The sequence below is a fragment of the Drosophila rhopaloa genome, unplaced genomic scaffold (assembly GCF_018152115.1).
Source record: "Drosophila rhopaloa isolate 14029-0021.01 unplaced genomic scaffold, ASM1815211v1 contig_203, whole genome shotgun sequence".
Taxonomy (NCBI): domain Eukaryota; kingdom Metazoa; phylum Arthropoda; class Insecta; order Diptera; family Drosophilidae; genus Drosophila; species Drosophila rhopaloa.
In genome coordinates this window covers 735666-756594 of record NW_025335088.1, presented here as the reverse complement: position 1 = coordinate 756594, position 20929 = coordinate 735666, and the positions used below count along the sequence as shown (strand labels likewise).

Sequence of the window (20929 nt, the reverse complement as noted above, 5' to 3'; positions counted from 1 at the left end):
GTTGGTTCGATGCGACGTCAGCCTGCGAGGGTGCTCGATTAATTCCGGGCTTTGAAGAAGAGTTATTAGCACTGGTGAGTGGTCCGATGATAGATCCAAAAGCGATTTTGCAGATATTAGATTGCGAGAGATGTTTTTTGTCACAGCAAAATCAATTAAATCAGGTAGTTTTCTAGGATCTGTAGGCCAGTATGTAGGGCTGCCTGGTGAAACGTAGTCCAGTTTGTTGCATGTTTTAATGAGTGCATTATATAGTTGCCTTCCTTTGGGGGTCACAAGGCGGGATCTCCAGTGCGTGTGCTTGGCGTTGTAATCTCCTGCTGCTATGAATCGCTCTCCAAGCGAATTGTAGAAGTCCATGAATTGGTCTTCGGAGACTGTAAAGCGGGGTGGGCAGTAGACAGCGGCAATGGCAAGGTTGCAGTTGCCCAACTGTAGTTTTATCGATGTAGCTTGCAGATGATTTTTAGCAAACCGTTGGTGAAAGTGGTGTTTGACGCGGTCTCTTATTAAGATTCCAGTGCCGCCATGCGCTTTACCATCTGGATGATCTGTGCCATAGAACGTGTATCCCCGTATTTCAAAGTTATATTTGCTGGTGAGATGCGTTTCTGCCAGCAACATAACGTCGATGTGGTTTTCGTTCAGAAATTGAGTTATTTCAGGTTTATGCCGTGAAACACCGTTGGCGTTCCCCAGAGTTATTCGAAGGCTAGGCATGGTTTATTTGGACTGCTGAGCTGAAAGCATTTGTTGTAAGATATTTTGGTTTTGCATTAGGGTTTGCATGGTGGTTTTCATGAAGGACATAAATTCCATCATATTTTGTTGCAAAGTAATCATCATAGATTCCATGTTACTTTGTGGCTGTCCCATGGCCTGCTGGATGTTATCAATTTTCGGCTCTATGTGAGCTGTGCCTGATCTTAGAGCACTGGCGTAAGAAATTCCGTTGGTGGTAATTGAAGGGCCAAATGATGATCTGGCTGCTTTTGCGAAGAAAACTTCCGGTGTCGTTTGTGATCTCATGTAAGTGTTTTGTGTGTTCAGGGAGCGTGCCGTTGTTGCTCGTTGCATCCGACTTTTCATCGCCTTGTAGACTGGAAAGCCTCTGTAGTTAGCTGTGTGGTTTCCTTGGCAGTTTACACACTTTTTAGTGAGAAAGTCTTCCTTGTTGGCAGGGCAGGGTTCGAAGCCGTGGCAGTTTCCACAAGCTACACATACTGACCTGAGGGTGCAGTAAGCCCTGGTATGACCGTATTCCTGGCAGTTTGTGCATTGCACTGGTCCGGTCCGTTTGTGCGGCTCTTCCACTGTGATCCTACGGTGCAGAAGGTACTGCAACTTGTAGATCGGGTGCACTGCGTTTTTTTTCAAAGTTCTGCTGTCTGGCTCCAGCTCGACCTTGAAGAGTGGTTGCGGCTTCTTGTTTTTGTTCATAATGTTTATAACATTTTTGCGCAAAACCCGTTTTCTTTTAAGGCCTCTGTAATTTCGCAGGGGGTCACATCGGGTTCTATTCCCTTAAGCACAACTTGCAAACCTTTGCAACTTTTCAGCTGGTACGTGTAGTAATTCATTTTGGCATCGTTTAAGTACTTCGACACTGCTCGGAAATCGTCTTCGGTTTTGGTTTGGAGTTTAGTTTCGCTTATATTCCCTTTCATAAGCGGAATAACATGAAAGTTATCTTTTCCGACAAGCTCAACTATTTTGTTGACTAGGGCATTCGAGATCTTCTCCCGAATAAAAATAGGTGGGGGCTTTAGTTTCCTTGGCTAATTGTTCAGACTCTGTTTCAGGCTCCGCCAGAATGGAAAATCTGTTTTCATCTAATGGCCCGGGATTTACAGGACCTTTGTTGGAACGATAAATGTAAAGTTGCATCAGCTTTTATTGGCAGCCACTTCAGAGGATTGAAATGACGACGAATTGGAACGATCGGGTCAAATTTGAATTTAAAGAAATTTCCATATTTTTGCTTTTTTGTCTAATAAAAATCGGATGACTATATTAATATATATATACATTTTGTGATTTTCGAAGAATTATGACAATCTTTCGCTATTTTTTAAAGCTTGCTGAAGCTTCGGTTCTCGTTCAAATATTATTTTTTACTTAAGCCTAGTATCCAGATCGACAAACGATTACGCTAGCGTAAAAACTTTAATCTTTCCAGTGTGACCAACATTTTGAGAGTTCATCAGATTTAAGCGTGCTACGGTCGTACTGTCAATCAGCTGGGTTTGTTGACAAGCAGTTAAAATTCAAATATCGTATTTGCGAGAAAGAGCCTTTAAAAGATATTATCAAATACCTTGGCAAGACAAGTCTGCCGCTGTACAAAGAAATTAAAAAATAATACAATTTAAATTTAACAGTTGGTTTTTTTAATTTACTGATAATTATTTGCTAATTTAAAGTTCATAGCTGCACTTTTATTGTGTTTTTTCGTACATTCTGGACCTAAAAAACATTTTGCTCTGACAAGAGGCACCCCAGATAGTATTAATGTTATTTTGTCCTCACATGTAAACACCTGCAATCGACTTTTGTGAGTTTTTTGAGTTTTTCCCTCCATTTCTTATAATGTTCAGTGAGAAGCGTACGCCAAAAGATTAAATTTTTTAATCTTTTCGCTAGGGTTCACCCAAAGTTCATTTCCGCAGACTGGCAACGCTATGGAATTTTCTGGTATTTTTTTCGTCGATCAGGGGACCGACGTGAAAAAAAGGCCGACGAAAAGCTAACGCCAGCTGTTTGCCTCTCGCTCTCTCTCATGACTGGCGTACGGTTTTCGTCAATCTGGATACTAGGCTTTACACTGCATATTATATCAACAATAGCTCAGCTGTTTTAAGCGAAACTCAAAATGGCGACAAAATACGGATGACGGGCAACCACTTTTATATCAACCATTTATATCAACCATTTTATAATTCTAAACAATTAACAGCTGTTCGTAACTCGAGTTATGGTGTTAGTCAAAAGTGGACAGTATGAAGTTGAGCAATCGATAGCTGACTCTATAGAAAACTAGGGTCAGTATGAAGTCCACATATGTAAATATAAAATTCAAAAATTATAAGAATATTATTTCTACATTTTTCATACTTTTGGGTGGGCTTCTGCACTATGTAGACGGCCGCGCACGATGATGGCTAAAACGAATATTCGTTTCAAAAATTATCCAGAAATAGAAGGAGGTGCCCAAAGTTCAATATATATATATCATTTTATTTTGTTACAATTTATAATGTACACCATATGTTACAATAAACTTTTTCGTATAATTAATTTTAATATTTCGCTTTCGATTTTTTTAACACCAACCATGCGTAGACAATTTCAGGAATTTGTAATGATATTTAACTGCCGACTTATATTACCTTTTTTTGTAAAGTATTCTATTGTCTGCTTTGTATATTATTAGGTTATAAAATTCTAAGTTATTGTCTTGAAATTTACAACTATGTTTTCAGTATTTATGAATTTAATATAAGCACTACAAGCATGTACAAGTGTAATTTTAATATTGCATGCGTTTACCAGCACACATAAATCAATGTTGATGTTATTCATGATCTCTGATAAAAAATTGTAGTTTTTTTAACTTGTCGCCTTTTGTAATCAATGCCACCGATTCTACTATAATATAATCATATATGGTAGAAATAAGCTATATTTTTCCAAACTTTTTAATTATTAAAAAAAGGGAATCAGTACAACATTTTCAAATTATCATTTCCTAATTCAGGGGGTCGAACTGCATCAGAAAACCATAGTGATACGTGGCCACCAGTACGTTTGTAACATTCTTTCCAATCATGTAAAGGTGAATTAAGCTTTAATTAAAAATAAATAAATATGAATAACAAATGAATTTATGTATATTAACTAAAAATGTGTACAAATACATATAAGATTTGAAAACCAGACCATTTTAGATATAATATATCTCACCATGTGTCGTCGTACATAATTATGTTTGTTGCTATAGTTTAATGTATATACATTTAAATAGTTAATAATAAGCCAATAAAGTTCATATTTTTATTAAAAGTTTGTATAATAATTCGATATGTAAAATTTTACATGCGTTTTTGCATACATACATTAGATCTCTTTTTGTAAGCTAGCTTAAACCATCCAGGAAAATTAAAATCGACATCTTAAAAACTTGGAATAATATCATATTTGCAGCGTTTTCCAAGAAATAGACTTTGGAGTTAGATAAGTTTTACTCTACATTATTATTAACGATTGTTGGCACGGGCTTAACAATTGTGTATCTTATGTGTGTATAACGAAAGATATGGATATATTTGTTGTGCCTGAATATTTTTGGTTATTTCCGTGGGTTTTAATAGTTACATATATGCTGATTGTATTGCATTCGTCGGATTATGTATGTAGTTTTTGAGCAGGTAAGTACGAATCTATATATTTATTTTCGTTAGTATCTGGGGTGTCACAAAAATCCCTGGAGATGTTGTCGTCGGCTTATGCTTTAAAGCCTACTAGCTTAAGGTTTTAAAATTGGTTGATCAAATAAGAGGAATGTTTTTGACACCCAGTATTGGCTACAGGTTTGATTTATTTTTATTTTTAGTAATTATAAGCATCTGAAAAGTAATGTCTACTTATAGATCGTGATATGTTTTCAGTTAATGATTAGTAAACTTTAGTTTTGTATAATTTGTATGTAGGTACTTCCGTGAAAGTGGAATTCTTAAGCATTTAAACCATTTTAATAATGTGATTTCCGAAATTCCGAATTTATATTGACTGAATAGGCCCATAATATCTTATTTGCAATTGATTGTTATTGGTTGGAAGCATTTTGTTAGTGGAATTTCAAACGTAACATTACTTAGTACATATACATGTATCTAACGAAAAATATACATATGACACATATATGAATACAGTTTTTACATTGATCGACTGGCATTTTAAACTTCTCATAATACCTCTAAAAGGTGTATAGACTCAAGTTATTAAGGTGTCCATCTTTAGAGTTGAACAAAATGTAAAACGTGGTCTTACTAAAATGCTCCTAATAATAAAGAATTTAAAAAAAATAAACTTTTTTTAAATTTTTTTCGAATTATTGTTCCTGTTTAAGACCGTTTTATAGGGTAAAATATACTTTCTATATTTAATTTTACATGACAAATTTATGTTTAAAGTTGCATTGGATTTTTTGTAAAAATGTTAAATACTTTTTCTAAAAACATTGAAATAAGATAAATACAGTAAAAATATATGTTTTTAATATTTTTTGGTAATTCAAACGGTCAGACGAAGATATCGGTAAAATTTATTTTTTAATTATGTTATTGTTTCAAAAAGTATTTGGAGGGCAACAAATTATAAAGACGCACGAATTGATTACTTGACTAGCCGTAATACTTTTCATATGTGAAAAGCTATCTTAATTTCTGTTAATTTGAAGCCAAGTTTTCATATTTATATTTCATCATTTATGTTTAAAAGTATCCTTGGTCTTTTGTATTATAGCCTTTGAGAGTACATGCGATAAAATCCCTTTAAATAACAGCAAAATCGAAAAATATCAATGTGTGAACAGCATATAAAAATTAAATACAATTATTTTCTTCAATAAAGACGTTATGTATTTATCATTTGAGACGTAAAGTCTCGTAAAATATTCTGGATTTCTAAAATTGTTTTTCATTCGTTTTCTCCTGTGACGACTGACAAAATGTGCCTAAAGCTATTTGAAGTAATATACATATGTTCAGAAGGGCAATGCAATATTTGCTATGTCTTTATATACATGGACGTAGACTATACGTCTTTAATGGGGTTTAATTTCTTGCAGGGGAATAATGAGTAAAATAACACCGGTCGGAATTGTTTTGATGACTGTATGGTAATTTCCTCAACAACTTTTATTATTTAAACAACAATTTTATTTAGCTTTATATTATAAAGACTTTTTAAAGAAAAGAAAAAAATTTTAGACTTCTCAATCGATCAAACCACCTTAATATTTTTGTTTGCTTTGTAAACGCTGTTCACAAATTGATATTTTTTAAATTTGATCTTTTTTTAATTGGCATATATATTCTTTTCTGTTTAAATTAAGAAGCCAAACAAAAGACGACAATAAAGAAGACCCATAAGACTATTTATTTGCCAAAAATGCAATAATATTGTTTGAAAGAATATAAAACAATAAAAAAAAGATTATGGAATAAAGATGTAGTGGGAAACTTTGCTTAGATAAGCCTAATTTATCATAATTAATTGCCATTAAGTGTTCACAACGAAATTTTGTTGCCCTGTGTAGTCACTGGACTTTTATAACCGCGTTAGAACAAAAATGATTGTAAATTATTTGGTTTCTAAAATGGCTTTATAAAAGTGATAATACTTTAAACATTGAAATTTATTTACAATTTTGATTTAATTTTACTTAGGTGACTTTCAATTTATAATAAATAGACATATTTTTCCACAAACAAATGGAAACTAAGAAGGTACCACAGATTCTTTAATAATTATTGTAGTCGTATAATACCATCTCAAATTCTTTATTTTCTGGTTTTTGTTCCTTTATTTCATAATAATTCTCAAAAGATGTATAATAATTGTCATCTTTCGGCTTTCTGTATTGTCCAAGTATATCCAGTCGGTGGCTTAACTCATTTCCATTAGATGTAAATTTATTTCGTTCTAGTTTTGGTGTAGATTTTTTAAAAGGCCATGCTGTTAATCCCCTCAGAACGCGATGGAAATTTTCACTGACTTGCGGCTTTAATGAAGAACAATTTAAATTATTAGTTATGTTTTTAATTTGTATATTATATCAAGCTATCACACGAGTCATATTCCTGCATATTTGCATTGAGGTGGTTTTACTAAAATCGAAAATCCGAATACATTTTGAAACATAAACTAATTTAAACAAGAAAGGAAGCAAACTACGGCAAGCCAAAGTTTATATACCTTTTCAGTTATTACAAAATGACATTTCGATTGCTATGCCTACATTACTAAAAACCATGAAGCTACATATGTACATACATATGTCGATTTTGCGCTGCATTTTGGCATCGTTTCTTTGAGAGCTACATATGTACATATATGATATTGTAGTCCGATTTTGACAAAACTAAAAGCGTAATTCTGATATAGGAAATCCAAAAGGAATATTTTGATAAACAGAAAAACAGCAATATACAATTTTATTTCATCTTTTTTATACCCTTGCAGAGGGTATTATAATTTTGGTCAAAAGTGTGCAACGCATTGAAGGAGACATCTCCGACCCTATAAAGTATATATATTCTTGATCAGGATCACCTCCTGAGTTGATATAGCCATGTCCGTCTGTCCGTCTGTCTGTCCGTCTGTCTGTCCGTCTGTCTGTCCGTCTGTCTGTTTCTACGCGAACTAGTCTCTCAGTTTTAAAGCTATCGAGTTGAAACTTTGCACACAGCCTTCTTTCCTTTGCACGCAGTATATATGTCGGAACGGCCGGAATCGGCCGACTATATCCTATAGCTGCCATATAACTGATTGATCGGAAATGCCATAACTTTGGTGTTTGTAATGTTAGGAAGTTGGAATTTTCTATGGGTTTTATATTTGGCCAATCAATCCGACCTACCAAATTTCATAAGGATCGGCCGACTATATCTTATAGCTGCCATATAACTGATTGATCGGAAATGCCATAACTTTGGTGTTTGTAAGGTTAGGAAGTTGGGATTTTCTATCGGTTTTATATTTGGCCAATCAATCCGACCTACCAAATTTTATAAGGATCGGCCGACTATATCCTATAGCCGCCATATAACTGATTGATCTGAAATGCCATAACTTTGGTGTTTGTTAAGTTAGGAAGTTGGGATTTTCTATGGGCTTTATTTTTGGCCAATCAATCCGACCTACCAAAGTTCATAAGGATCGGCCGACTATATCTTATAGCTGCCATATAACTGAACGATTGGAAATGCTATAACTTTGGTGTTTTTAAAGTTAGGAAGTTGGGATTTTTTATGAGTATTAAGAATGCAACATATGAATAATTTTGGAGAATATAATTTACAGAGTATTCTGCAAGGGTATATCAACTTCGGCTCCGCCCGAAATTAGCTTTCCTTTCTTGTTTTGTTTATTTTTTTAGCTCCCAATGGGAGCTATATGATATAGATTTCCGATTTTAATTTAATTAAAACTTAATTAAAATTTAAAAATTATACTTTATAGGGTCGGAAATTTCTTTTTTACTGCGTTCCAAACTTTGACTGAAATTATAATTCTGCCCTCTTCACGGGAATAAAAATGTAGGGTTGTTGATAATATATCAAAATATCAATATATCGACATTTTTTCCTAAAAATTATATATTTATATCGTGATTTTTTATTTGCTCAAATATCGGAATTCCGACATTTTTTTTTTTTGATATTTTTTGATATTTTTGTCTTCGGTCACTCTGAATTCCAAAGCGACATCGAGTGAAAGAATTCAGGCGCGAAATAAGAAATTGAGTGTAAAATCAAACTATACGGATATAAAAATCGGAGTCCGCCATCAAATGTGTTGTGTGCGACTCAAGAAGCAGGATCACTGACGCACACATAACGCAAAGGGTGTTATTAATATCCCTAAACCATGCATACTGGTCATAAAATATACATATATAATAAAATACTATTGTTTTTAAAAAGAAACTTATTGTCTTTTTATTGTGGGCGGTCAATTTTTTCATTTAACACAAAAAAAATCAAATATATCGACATTTTTATGTGATATTTTAAATATTATTATTTTTTTTTTTATAAAAAAAATATCATCGATACGATATTTTTAAAATTTTCGACAACCCTATAAAAATGGCTTTTTAAAACAAATCAATTAATAAAAACTTAAAACAAAAATTGCTTACCTCTTTTAGAAGGGATCGATTTCTCTCTCTAAAGTGCGATTTTCGTATTGGGTATGTTCTTGGAATACCAATAACGGAATGATCTCTTTCGGTGGAATCGCTTGAAAAAAGCTTACTTGGTGGAATTTTAATGCGGCCTGATCTGTTGCCTAGACCAAAGCCATTAGTTGCAGAAAATAAGCTTTTTACTTCTTTATTTGCTTGACTTTCTTTTTTATTGTAAGAAGGCGAACTACCAATGCGACGTGTGCTTGCTCTAACGCCAGTTCTATGTCCATTTTTATTTGGTTTATCGATTTCGAAATTTTGCAGAATCGGCACACGATTAACGTCACTATATTGATAACTATTTCCGTCCGGACTTCTATTTTCATCCATTAAAATGGAATCAGTGGAGCTACCGGGGTGAGGAATATAACCTAGTATGCTGTTGATTGGAATTATTTTAGCTTAAAGTGGTTATATTGTTTTAACATTAGGCTTACTTTTTCCCGTTAGCAATTTCTTTAAGTGCAGCTGCACGTGCTTCCAACTCCTCGTCTCTACGTTGCTCTGTTAACTCTTTAGCTCTTTCAGTCCATATAAGTTCTTTGAGCTTTTGAAAACTGCCTTGTATGGCAACTGAATTCTGACTTTCTTTACCATTTGCTCCAGGACCACTTGGGACTCCCATGTATCGGTTTTTACTTGACCTACGTGATGAAGAAGAAGCTCCGTTTTGAGGTCTTGTTTCAGCACCATAATAACGAGATTGACTTGAACCAGGACCACTCGGTCCAAATTCAACCAATCTCTGGTGGTGTTCAAATGGAATGCGTTGGGGCGTATTTGGCTCTCGGTTAACAACACGGCCAAAAACTGGAGATCTGGCTCTTTCCCTTGCGCTCATCTGCACTCTATTAATTAAGTAGAATAAATGGAATTTATAAATATATTGCGAGGACATTAATTATATTAAATAGGCAAGTCCGTCAGCTTTGTTGTGTGTCAAAACGATCTTAAATTTTATAAAAACACAAGAAAGGAAGCAAAAATAAATTGCAGCCCATTTCAGGTCGATTTTTATACCCTTGCAAAGCGTATTATTATTTCAGTCAAAAGTTTGCAACGCAGTAAAGGAGACATTTCCGACCGTATAAATATACTTTATCAGCATCACCAGTAGAGCCGGTCAAGCCATGTCCGTCTGTCCGTCCGTTCGATTGTTTTTACGTAAACTAGTCTCTCAGTTTTAAAGCTATCTGCTTGAAACTTTCCCAAATGTTGTCTCTCTATTGCTTGTAGTATATACATATGTATGTATGTCGGAACGAGACGGATCGGGCGGATCATATAGCTTCCATAGGAAAATAAAAAAATAAATAAAATTTTTGTTATTTATTTATTTGTTAATATGTTTATATGTTTATATGTTAATATGTTAATATGTTAATATGTTAATATGTTAATATGTTAATATGTTAATATGTTAATATGTTAATATGTTAATATGTTAATATGTTAATATGTTAATATGTTAATATGTTAATATGTTAATATGTTAATATGTTAATATGTTAATATGTTAATATGTTAATATGTTAATATGTTAATATGTTAATATGTTAATATGTTAATATGTTAATATGTTAATATGTTAATATGTTAATATGTTAATATGTTAATATGTTAATATGTTAATATGTTAATATGTTAATATGTTAATATGTTAATATGTTAATATGTTAATATGTTAATATGTTAATATGTTAATATGTTAATATGTTAATATGTTAATATGTTAATATGTTAATATGTTAATAAATGTTAATATGTTAATATGTTAATATGTTAATATGTTAATATGTTAATATGTTAATATGTTAATATGTTAATATGTTAATATGTTAATATGTTAATATGTTAATATGTTAATATGTTAATATGTTAATATGTTAATATGTTAATATGTTAATATGTTAATATGTTAATATGTTAATATGTTAATATGTTAATATGTTAATATGTTAATATGTTAATATGTTAATATGTTAATATGTTAATATGTTAATATGTTAATATGTTAATATGTTAATATGTTAATATGTTAATATGTTAATATGTTAATATGTTAATATGTTAATATGTTAATATGTTAATATGTTAATATGTTAATATGTTAATATGTTAATATGTTAATATGTTAATATGTTAATATGTTAATATGTTAATATGTTAATATGTTAATATGTTAATATGTTAATATGTTAATATGTTAATATGTTAATATGTTAATATGTTAATATGTTAATATGTTAATATGTTAATATGTTAATATGTTAATATGTTAATATGTTAATATGTTAATATGTTAATATGTTAATATGTTAATATGTTAATATGTTAATATGTTAATATGTTAATATGTTAATATGTTAATATGTTAATATGTTAATATGTTAATATGTTAATATGTTAATATGTTAATATGTTAATATGTTAATATGTTAATATGTTAATATGTTAATATGTTAATATGTTAATATGTTAATATGTTAATATGTTAATATGTTAATATGTTAATATGTTAATATGTTAATATGTTAATATGTTAATATGTTAATATGTTAATATGTTAATATGTTAATATGTTAATATGTTAATATGTTAATATGTTAATATGTTAATATGTTAATATGTTAATATGTTAATATGTTAATATGTTAATATGTTAATATGTTAATATGTTAATATGTTAATATGTTAATATGTTAATATGTTAATATGTTAATATGTTAATATGTTAATATGTTAATATGTTAATATGTTAATATGTTAATATGTTAATATGTTAATATGTTAATATGTTAATATGTTAATATGTTAATATGTTAATATGTTAATATGTTAATATGTTAATATGTTAATATGTTAATATGTTAATATGTTAATATGTTAATATGTTAATATGTTAATATGTTAATATGTTAATATGTTAATATGTTAATATGTTAATATGTTAATATGTTAATATGTTAATATGTTAATATGTTAATATGTTAATATGTTAATATGTTAATATGTTAATATGTTAATATGTTAATAATATGTTAATATGTTAATATGTTAATATGTTAATATGTTAATATGTTAATATGTTAATATGTTAATATGTTAATATGTTAATATGTTAATATGTTAATATGTTAATATGTTAATATGTTAATATGTTAATATGTTAATATGTTAATATGTTAATATGTTAATATGTTAATATGTTAATATGTTAATATGTTAATATGTTAATATGTTAATATGTTAATATGTTAATATGTTAATATGTTAATATGTTAATATGTTAATATGTTAATATGTTAATATGTTAATATGTTAATATGTTAATATGTTAATATGTTAATATGTTAATATGTTAATATGTTAATATGTTAATATGTTAATATGTTAATATGTTAATATGTTAATATGTTAATATGTTAATATGTTAATATGTTAATATGTTAATATGTTAATATGTTAATATGTTAATATGTTAATATGTTAATATGTTAATATGTTAATATGTTAATATGTTAATATGTTAATATGTTAATATGTTAATATGTTAATATGTTAATATGTTAATATGTTAATATGTTAATATGTTAATATGTTAATATGTTAATATGTTAATATGTTAATATGTTAATATGTTAATATGTTAATATGTTAATATGTTAATATGTTAATATGTTAATATGTTAATATGTTAATATGTTAATATGTTAATATGTTAATATGTTAATATGTTAATATGTTAATATGTTAATATGTTAATATGTTAATATGTTAATATGTTAATATGTTAATATGTTAATATGTTAATATGTTAATATGTTAATATGTTAATATGTTAATATGTTAATATGTTAATATGTTAATATGTTAATATGTTAATATGTTAATATGTTAATATGTTAATATGTTAATATGTTAATATGTTAATATGTTAATATGTTAATATGTTAATATGTTAATATGTTAATATGTTAATATGTTAATATGTTAATATGTTAATATGTTAATATGTTAATATGTTAATATGTTAATATGTTAATATGTTAATATGTTAATATGTTAATATGTTAATATGTTAATATGTTAATATGTTAATATGTTAATATGTTAATATGTTAATATGTTAATATGTTAATATGTTAATATGTTAATATGTTAATATGTTAATATGTTAATATGTTAATATGTTAATATGTTAATATGTTAATATGTTAATATGTTAATATGTTAATATGTTAATATGTTAATATGTTAATATGTTAATATGTTAATATGTTAATATGTTAATATGTTAATATGTTAATATGTTAATATGTTAATATGTTAATATGTTAATATGTTAATATGTTAATATGTTAATATGTTAATATGTTAATATGTTAATATGTTAATATGTTAATATGTTAATATGTTAATATGTTAATATGTTAATATGTTAATATGTTAATATGTTAATATGTTAATATGTTAATATGTTAATATGTTAATATGTTAATATGTTAATATGTTAATATGTTAATATGTTAATATGTTAATATGTTAATATGTTAATATGTTAATATGTTAATATGTTAATATGTTAATATGTTAATATGTTAATATGTTAATATGTTAATATGTTAATATGTTAATATGTTAATATGTTAATATGTTAATATGTTAATATGTTAATATGTTAATATGTTAATATGTTAATATGTTAATATGTTAATATGTTAATATGTTAATATGTTAATATGTTAATATGTTAATATGTTAATATGTTAATATGTTAATATGTTAATATGTTAATATGTTAATATGTTAATATGTTAATATGTTAATATGTTAATATGTTAATATGTTAATATGTTAATATGTTAATATGTTAATATGTTAATATGTTAATATGTTAATATGTTAATATGTTAATATGTTAATATGTTAATATGTTAATATGTTAATATGTTAATATGTTAATATGTTAATATGTTAATATGTTAATATGTTAATATGTTAATATGTTAATATGTTAATATGTTAATATGTTAATATGTTAATATGTTAATATGTTAATATGTTAATATGTTAATATGTTAATATGTTAATATGTTAATATGTTAATATGTTAATATGTTAATATGTTAATATGTTAATATGTTAATATGTTAATATGTTAATATGTTAATATGTTAATATGTTAATATGTTAATATGTTAATATGTTAATATGTTAATATGTTAATATGTTAATATGTTAATATGTTAATATGTTAATATGTTAATATGTTAATATGTTAATATGTTAATATGTTAATATGTTAATATGTTAATATGTTAATATGTTAATATGTTAATATGTTAATATGTTAATATGTTAATATGTTAATATGTTAATATGTTAATATGTTAATATGTTAATATGTTAATATGTTAATATGTTAATATGTTAATATGTTAATATGTTAATATGTTAATATGTTAATATGTTAATATGTTAATATGTTAATATGTTAATATGTTAATATGTTAATATGTTAATATGTTAATATGTTAATATGTTAATATGTTAATATGTTAATATGTTAATATGTTAATATGTTAATATGTTAATATGTTAATATGTTAATATGTTAATATGTTAATATGTTAATATGTTAATATGTTAATATGTTAATATGTTAATATGTTAATATGTTAATATGTTAATATGTTAATATGTTAATATGTTAATATGTTAATATGTTAATATGTTAATATGTTAATATGTTAATATGTTAATATGTTAATATGTTAATATGTTAATATGTTAATATGTTAATATGTTAATATGTTAATATGTTAATATGTTAATATGTTAATATGTTAATATGTTAATATGTTAATATGTTAATATGTTAATATGTTAATATGTTAATATGTTAATATGTTAATATGTTAATATGTTAATATGTTAATATGTTAATATGTTAATATGTTAATATGTTAATATGTTAATATGTTAATATGTTAATATGTTAATATGTTAATATGTTAATATGTTAATATGTTAATATGTTAATATGTTAATATGTTAATATGTTAATATGTTAATATGTTAATATGTTAATATGTTAATATGTTAATATGTTAATATGTTAATATGTTAATATGTTAATATGTTAATATGTTAATATGTTAATATGTTAATATGTTAATATGTTAATATGTTAATATGTTAATATGTTAATATGTTAATATGTTAATATGTTAATATGTTAATATGTTAATATGTTAATATGTTAATATGTTAATATGTTAATATGTTAATATGTTAATATGTTAATATGTTAATATGTTAATATGTTAATATGTTAATATGTTAATATGTTAATATGTTAATATGTTAATATGTTAATATGTTAATATGTTAATATGTTAATATGTTAATATGTTAATATGTTAATATGTTAATATGTTAATATGTTAATATGTTAATATGTTAATATGTTAATATGTTAATATGTTAATATGTTAATATGTTAATATGTTAATATGTTAATATGTTAATATGTTAATATGTTAATATGTTAATATGTTAATATGTTAATATGTTAATATGTTAATATGTTAATATGTTAATATGTTAATATGTTAATATGTTAATATGTTAATATGTTAATATGTTAATATGTTAATATGTTAATATGTTAATATGTTAATATGTTAATATGTTAATATGTTAATATGTTAATATGTTAATATGTTAATATGTTAATATGTTAATATGTTAATATGTTAATATGTTAATATGTTAATATGTTAATATGTTAATATGTTAATATGTTAATATGTTAATATGTTAATATGTTAACACCCTACGCGTAAAGTGCAGACTTAAACCCTTGCTCGAAGTTCAAAGGACAATAGCATTGAGGATAATCAGCGCCTATAGAACGGTATCAGGATCAGCAGCTCTAGTCACTGCGGGTGTAATACCGATCGATCTCTTAGCAAGAGAATGCCAAAAAGTCTACCAGCTAAAACAAAGTGGAGTAGCGACAAGACAAACAAAAGAGCTGTGCAGAGAAGAGACCCTGAACTTGTGGCAAAATAGGTGGGAGCATGAATGCTCGGTAAAATGGACAGCTAGGCTTATACCCAATCTCAAGGGGTGGACAAAAAGGAAACACGGAAACGTTGATTACTACCTAACTCAAATGCTGACCGGCCACGGCTATTTCCGGGCCTTTTTGCACACTATCGCGAAAAGCTCACAAGCTACGTGCATTTATGAAGACGCCGAGAGGGACAGTGTAGAACACACTATATTCCATTGTGAGCGGTTTCGATCAGAACGCACCGGACTAACGGATGCCATTGGAGAAATATCGCCTGAAAACATAGTTGATCGAATGATAAGCAGTGAGGCGGCCTGGAATCACGTAAAAGCCTATGTTGGAACGATCTTAAGGTCAAAGAAAAACGATCTTGATAGACGAAAAACGGACGCGTCGTAGAGCTTTGCATTGAGACGAGAGCGCATGTCGCGCAGGAGGCCCCACTTCGAAGTAGCCAAGATGTGCGAAAGCGAAGAGAACTGGAGAGCAGTAGCCGCTTTTATCGGAGACATTCTGCGCTTGAAGAAATTAGACCTTGATGCAAGGGTATAAAAAGGGCAGGCTGGACGCAGACCATCAGACGGGCTCTGGGGATCGCCTCTCCTTGGGTGCCAATGGATATTTTCTACGGTATATATTGGCATTTAAGTAGAGGCGAGCCTTAGAGCTTTGTATGAGTAGATGAACGCGCATCGCGCGCAAGAGGCCCCACTTTGAAGTAATGCGGAAGCTTTTCCGAAGTGGATACAGGCCTGATGAGGAGGGGTTTTTAGTGGGTGCAAGCCCCACATACCACACATACGACGGTAGTGTGAGATGCAAAAGGCATTTTCCCCCCTCAGCCCAAAAAAAAAAAAAAAAAAAAAATATGTTAATATGTTAATATGTTAATATGTTAATATGTTAATATGTTAATATGTTAATATGTTAATATGTTAATATGTTAATATGTTAATATGTTAATATGTTAATATGTTAATATGTTAATATGTTAATATGTTAATATGTTAATATGTTAATATGTTAATATGTTAATATGTTAATATGTTAATATGTTAATATGTTAATATGTTAATATGTTAATATGTTAATATGTTAATATGTTAATATGTTAATATGTTAATATGTTAATATGTTAATATGTTAATATGTTAATATGTTAATATGTTAATATGTTAATATGTTAATATGTTAATATGTTAATATGTTAATATGTTAATATGTTAATATGTTAATATGTTAATATGTTAATATGTTAATATGTTAATATGTTAATATGTTAATATGTTAATATGTTAATATGTTAATATGTTAATATGTTAATATGTTAATATGTTAATATGTTAATATGTTAATATGTTAATATGTTAATATGTTAATATGTTAATATGTTAATATGTTAATATGTTAATATGTTAATATGTTAATATGTTAATATGTTAATATGTTAATATGTTAATATGTTAATATGTTAATATGTTAATATGTTAATATGTTAATATGTTAATATGTTAATATGTTAATATGTTAATATGTTAATATGTTAATATGTTAATATGTTAATATGTTAATATGTTAATATGTTAATATGTTAATATGTTAATATGTTAATATGTTAATATGTTAATATGTTAATATGTTAATATGTTAATATGTTAATATGTTAATATGTTAATATGTTAATATGTTAATATGTTAATATGTTAATATGTTAATATGTTAATATGTTAATATGTTAATATGTTAATATGTTAATATGTTAATATGTTAATATGTTAATATGTTAATATGTTAATATGTTAATATGTTAATATGTTAATATGTTAATATGTTAATATGTTAATATGTTAATATGTTAATATGTTAATATGTTAATATGTTAATATGTTAATATGTTAATATGTTAATATGTTAATATGTTAATATGTTAATATGTTAATATGTTAATATGTTAATATGTTAATATGTTAATATGTTAATATGTTAATATGTTAATATGTTAATATGTTAATATGTTAATATGTTAATATGTTAATATGTTAATATGTTAATATGTTAATATGTTAATATGTTAATATGTTAATATGTTAATATGTTAATATGTTAATATGTTAATATGTTAATATGTTAATATGTTAATATGTTAATATGTTAATATGTTAATATGTTAATATGTTAATATGTTAATATGTTAATATGTTAATATGTTAATATGTTAATATGTTAATATGTTAATATGTTAATATGTTAATATGTTAATATGTTAATATGTTAATATGTTAATATGTTAATATGTTAATATGTTAATATGTTAATATGTTAATATGTTAATATGTTAATATGTTAATATATTAATATGTTACATATCAAAAAATAAATAAGAAAAATACATTTTTTTTTATTTTTTGTTTTTCTTATGGGAGCTATATGATAGTAAGATAGATAGATATGATAGTCGCCCGATCCGACTCGTTCGGACATATATACTACCTGCAAAAGAAAGACAACTTTTGGGAAAGTTTCAAGCAGATAGCTTTAAAACTGAGTTGACTAGTTTGCGTAGAAACGGACAGACGGACGGTCGGACAGACGGATGGACAGACGGACGTGGCTAGATCGACTCTCCAAGTGTTGCTGATCAAGAATACATATACTTTATAGGGTTGGAAATGTATCCTTGCAACACAGTTGCAAACTTTTGACTGAAATTATAATACCCTCTGCAAGGGTATAAAAATAAATATGAAAAAAATGTTATTTTACTGTTTTTCTATTTATCAAAATTTTCCTTTTAGATATAGTTATTATTTACTATATCACAACTACGCTTTTAGTTTAGTCAAAATCGGACAACGTTAGGAAGGAGACATCTCCGACCCTATCTATATATATAAAAATGGTGCCAAAAATGTACGCCATCACAAAACAAGAGAACGGCTGGGCCGATTTGGCTCAAATTTTTTTTCAGTTGTTTGTAATTGCCAGAAAAAAGGTTAATACATAAGAAAATATTGGAAAAACCTGCCGGAAAAGTCGCTATCGGCTCAAGAGATGTATTCATTGTTGTACATAAAACTGTTAAAACAGCAGTCTTTGGAAATAATGCCTTCATTGTTGTACATAAAACTGTAAATAATGCCTGCTTTTAGATCAAGACTTGGAAGGCGTTCACGCAATGCGATACATTCTCAGAATGTCCGTAATAATCGAACGCAAGGCTACAATCCGAGTTATAAGGTAATGGCCCGCTTTTGTCGAAAACGTTCTCAACGCATTGCAATGTTGAGTACTGCAACTCTATCAAATCCATCAAATACGTTTGCAAATATGTGAACAAAGGGAGCGACATGGCGGTGTTTGGCATTGCTGATCCGAATGCAAACGATGAGGTGACGAAATTTCAACTTGGACGCTAAGTTAGTTGTAACGAGGCCATTTGGCGGCTATTTTCATTTCCGATTCATGAACGTCACCCGACTGTCGTGCACTTATCTGTTCACTTGGAGAACGGCCAGCGTGTCTACTTTACGGACGCGAACGCAGCGCAGTGCAAATAGCAGAACGGCCACCAGCGACAACGTTGACAAATTTCTTTTCGACTTGCGAAAGCGATCCGTTCGCAAGGACTTTACTCTATTCAGAGATGCCACGCTATTATACATGGAACGCTGCATCGAAGAAGTTTCAACGCCGGAAGAAAGGTGATGCTGTTGCTGGCTTCGCTGGTTTCTATTCGACTGATGCGCTCCCACGAATATACATAGTTCATCCACGCCAAGACGAATGCTTCTAACTTCGCTTGCTTTTGGTGAACATTAAAGGGCCTACATCCTTCGAGTCCCTGCGTACTGTGGGTGGTGTGCTGTGCGCCAGTTTTCGTGAGGCTTGCCAACGTGTTAACTTGCTCGAAAACGACGCTTATTGGGATTCAACGCTCGCCGATGCCATTGTTTCTGCGTCAACGAATCAAATCCAATCATTATTTGCAATAATCATAGCCACATGTCATCCGTCGAACCCGACCGCACTGTGGGACAACTATAAGGACCACATGGTTCGCAGGACAACAGATAATTTTACCATTACTGAAGAAATGCGCAACAAAGCGTTAATACAGATCGAAGACAATTGCATGCTCATGTGCGGCAGTCTACTAGCGACATTGAGAATGCCAGCGCCAAATCGTTCAAAGCACGGTGCTTTCAATCGCGAGCACCACTTTGATCAAACTAACCTGGCCGAAAGAGTCCGAACAAATGTGATTCTGGCAACGATTCGGTCAAGAAGTTAAATTGCGTTGGCTGTTGCATCATCTGGCATTGCTGCTACATTGTTGGAATGCGGTCGAACTGCACATTCCGCTTGGAAGCTACCCATGAATCTTCTGACCAGCCAAAGTGCACGATGAGCAAGAATTCGGCGACAGCGAAATTGATGCGAGAATGCAAAATAATCATTTGGGATGAATGCACGATGGCGCATAAACGAGCTTTGGAGGCAGTTGACCGAACGATGAAGGATTTACGAGGTGATTCGAAACTATTTGGTGGGGCTTTGATATTGCTGTCCGGAGATTTTCGTCAAACGCTTCCCGTCATCCCGAAATCTACGGCTGCCGATGAAGTTAATGCATGCTTAAAATCGTCCTCTTTATGGCGATATGTCAAGAAGTTTAAATTGTCCACGAATATGAGAGTCGCATTGCAGAATGACCCCTCCGCTGCTGAATTCTCGAGACAAATGCTGACGCTTGGCAATGGCGAAATTCCTGTTGATGTTTCGACTGGACTAATATCGTTCACAGCAAATTTTTGCGAGTTAACATCGTCGAAAGAGGAACTCATCACAAAAGTGTTTCCCGACATTGTACA

At 28.5% G+C, this 20929-nt stretch overlaps 1 protein-coding gene across 1 annotated transcript in view; it reads right to left on the bottom strand.

Annotated features, from left to right (window-relative positions):
- Positions 1–8931: 8931 nt before the first annotated feature.
- The window catches only part of LOC108042177, a 29711-nt gene continuing 17713 nt past the window's right edge, over positions 8932–20929 (bottom strand). Inside the window, 3 exon segments of the mRNA XM_044460547.1 lie at positions 8932–8982; positions 8984–9353; positions 9412–9822. Of these exon segments, the coding sequence (XP_044316482.1) occupies positions 8932–8982; positions 8984–9353; positions 9412–9822 (832 nt within the window).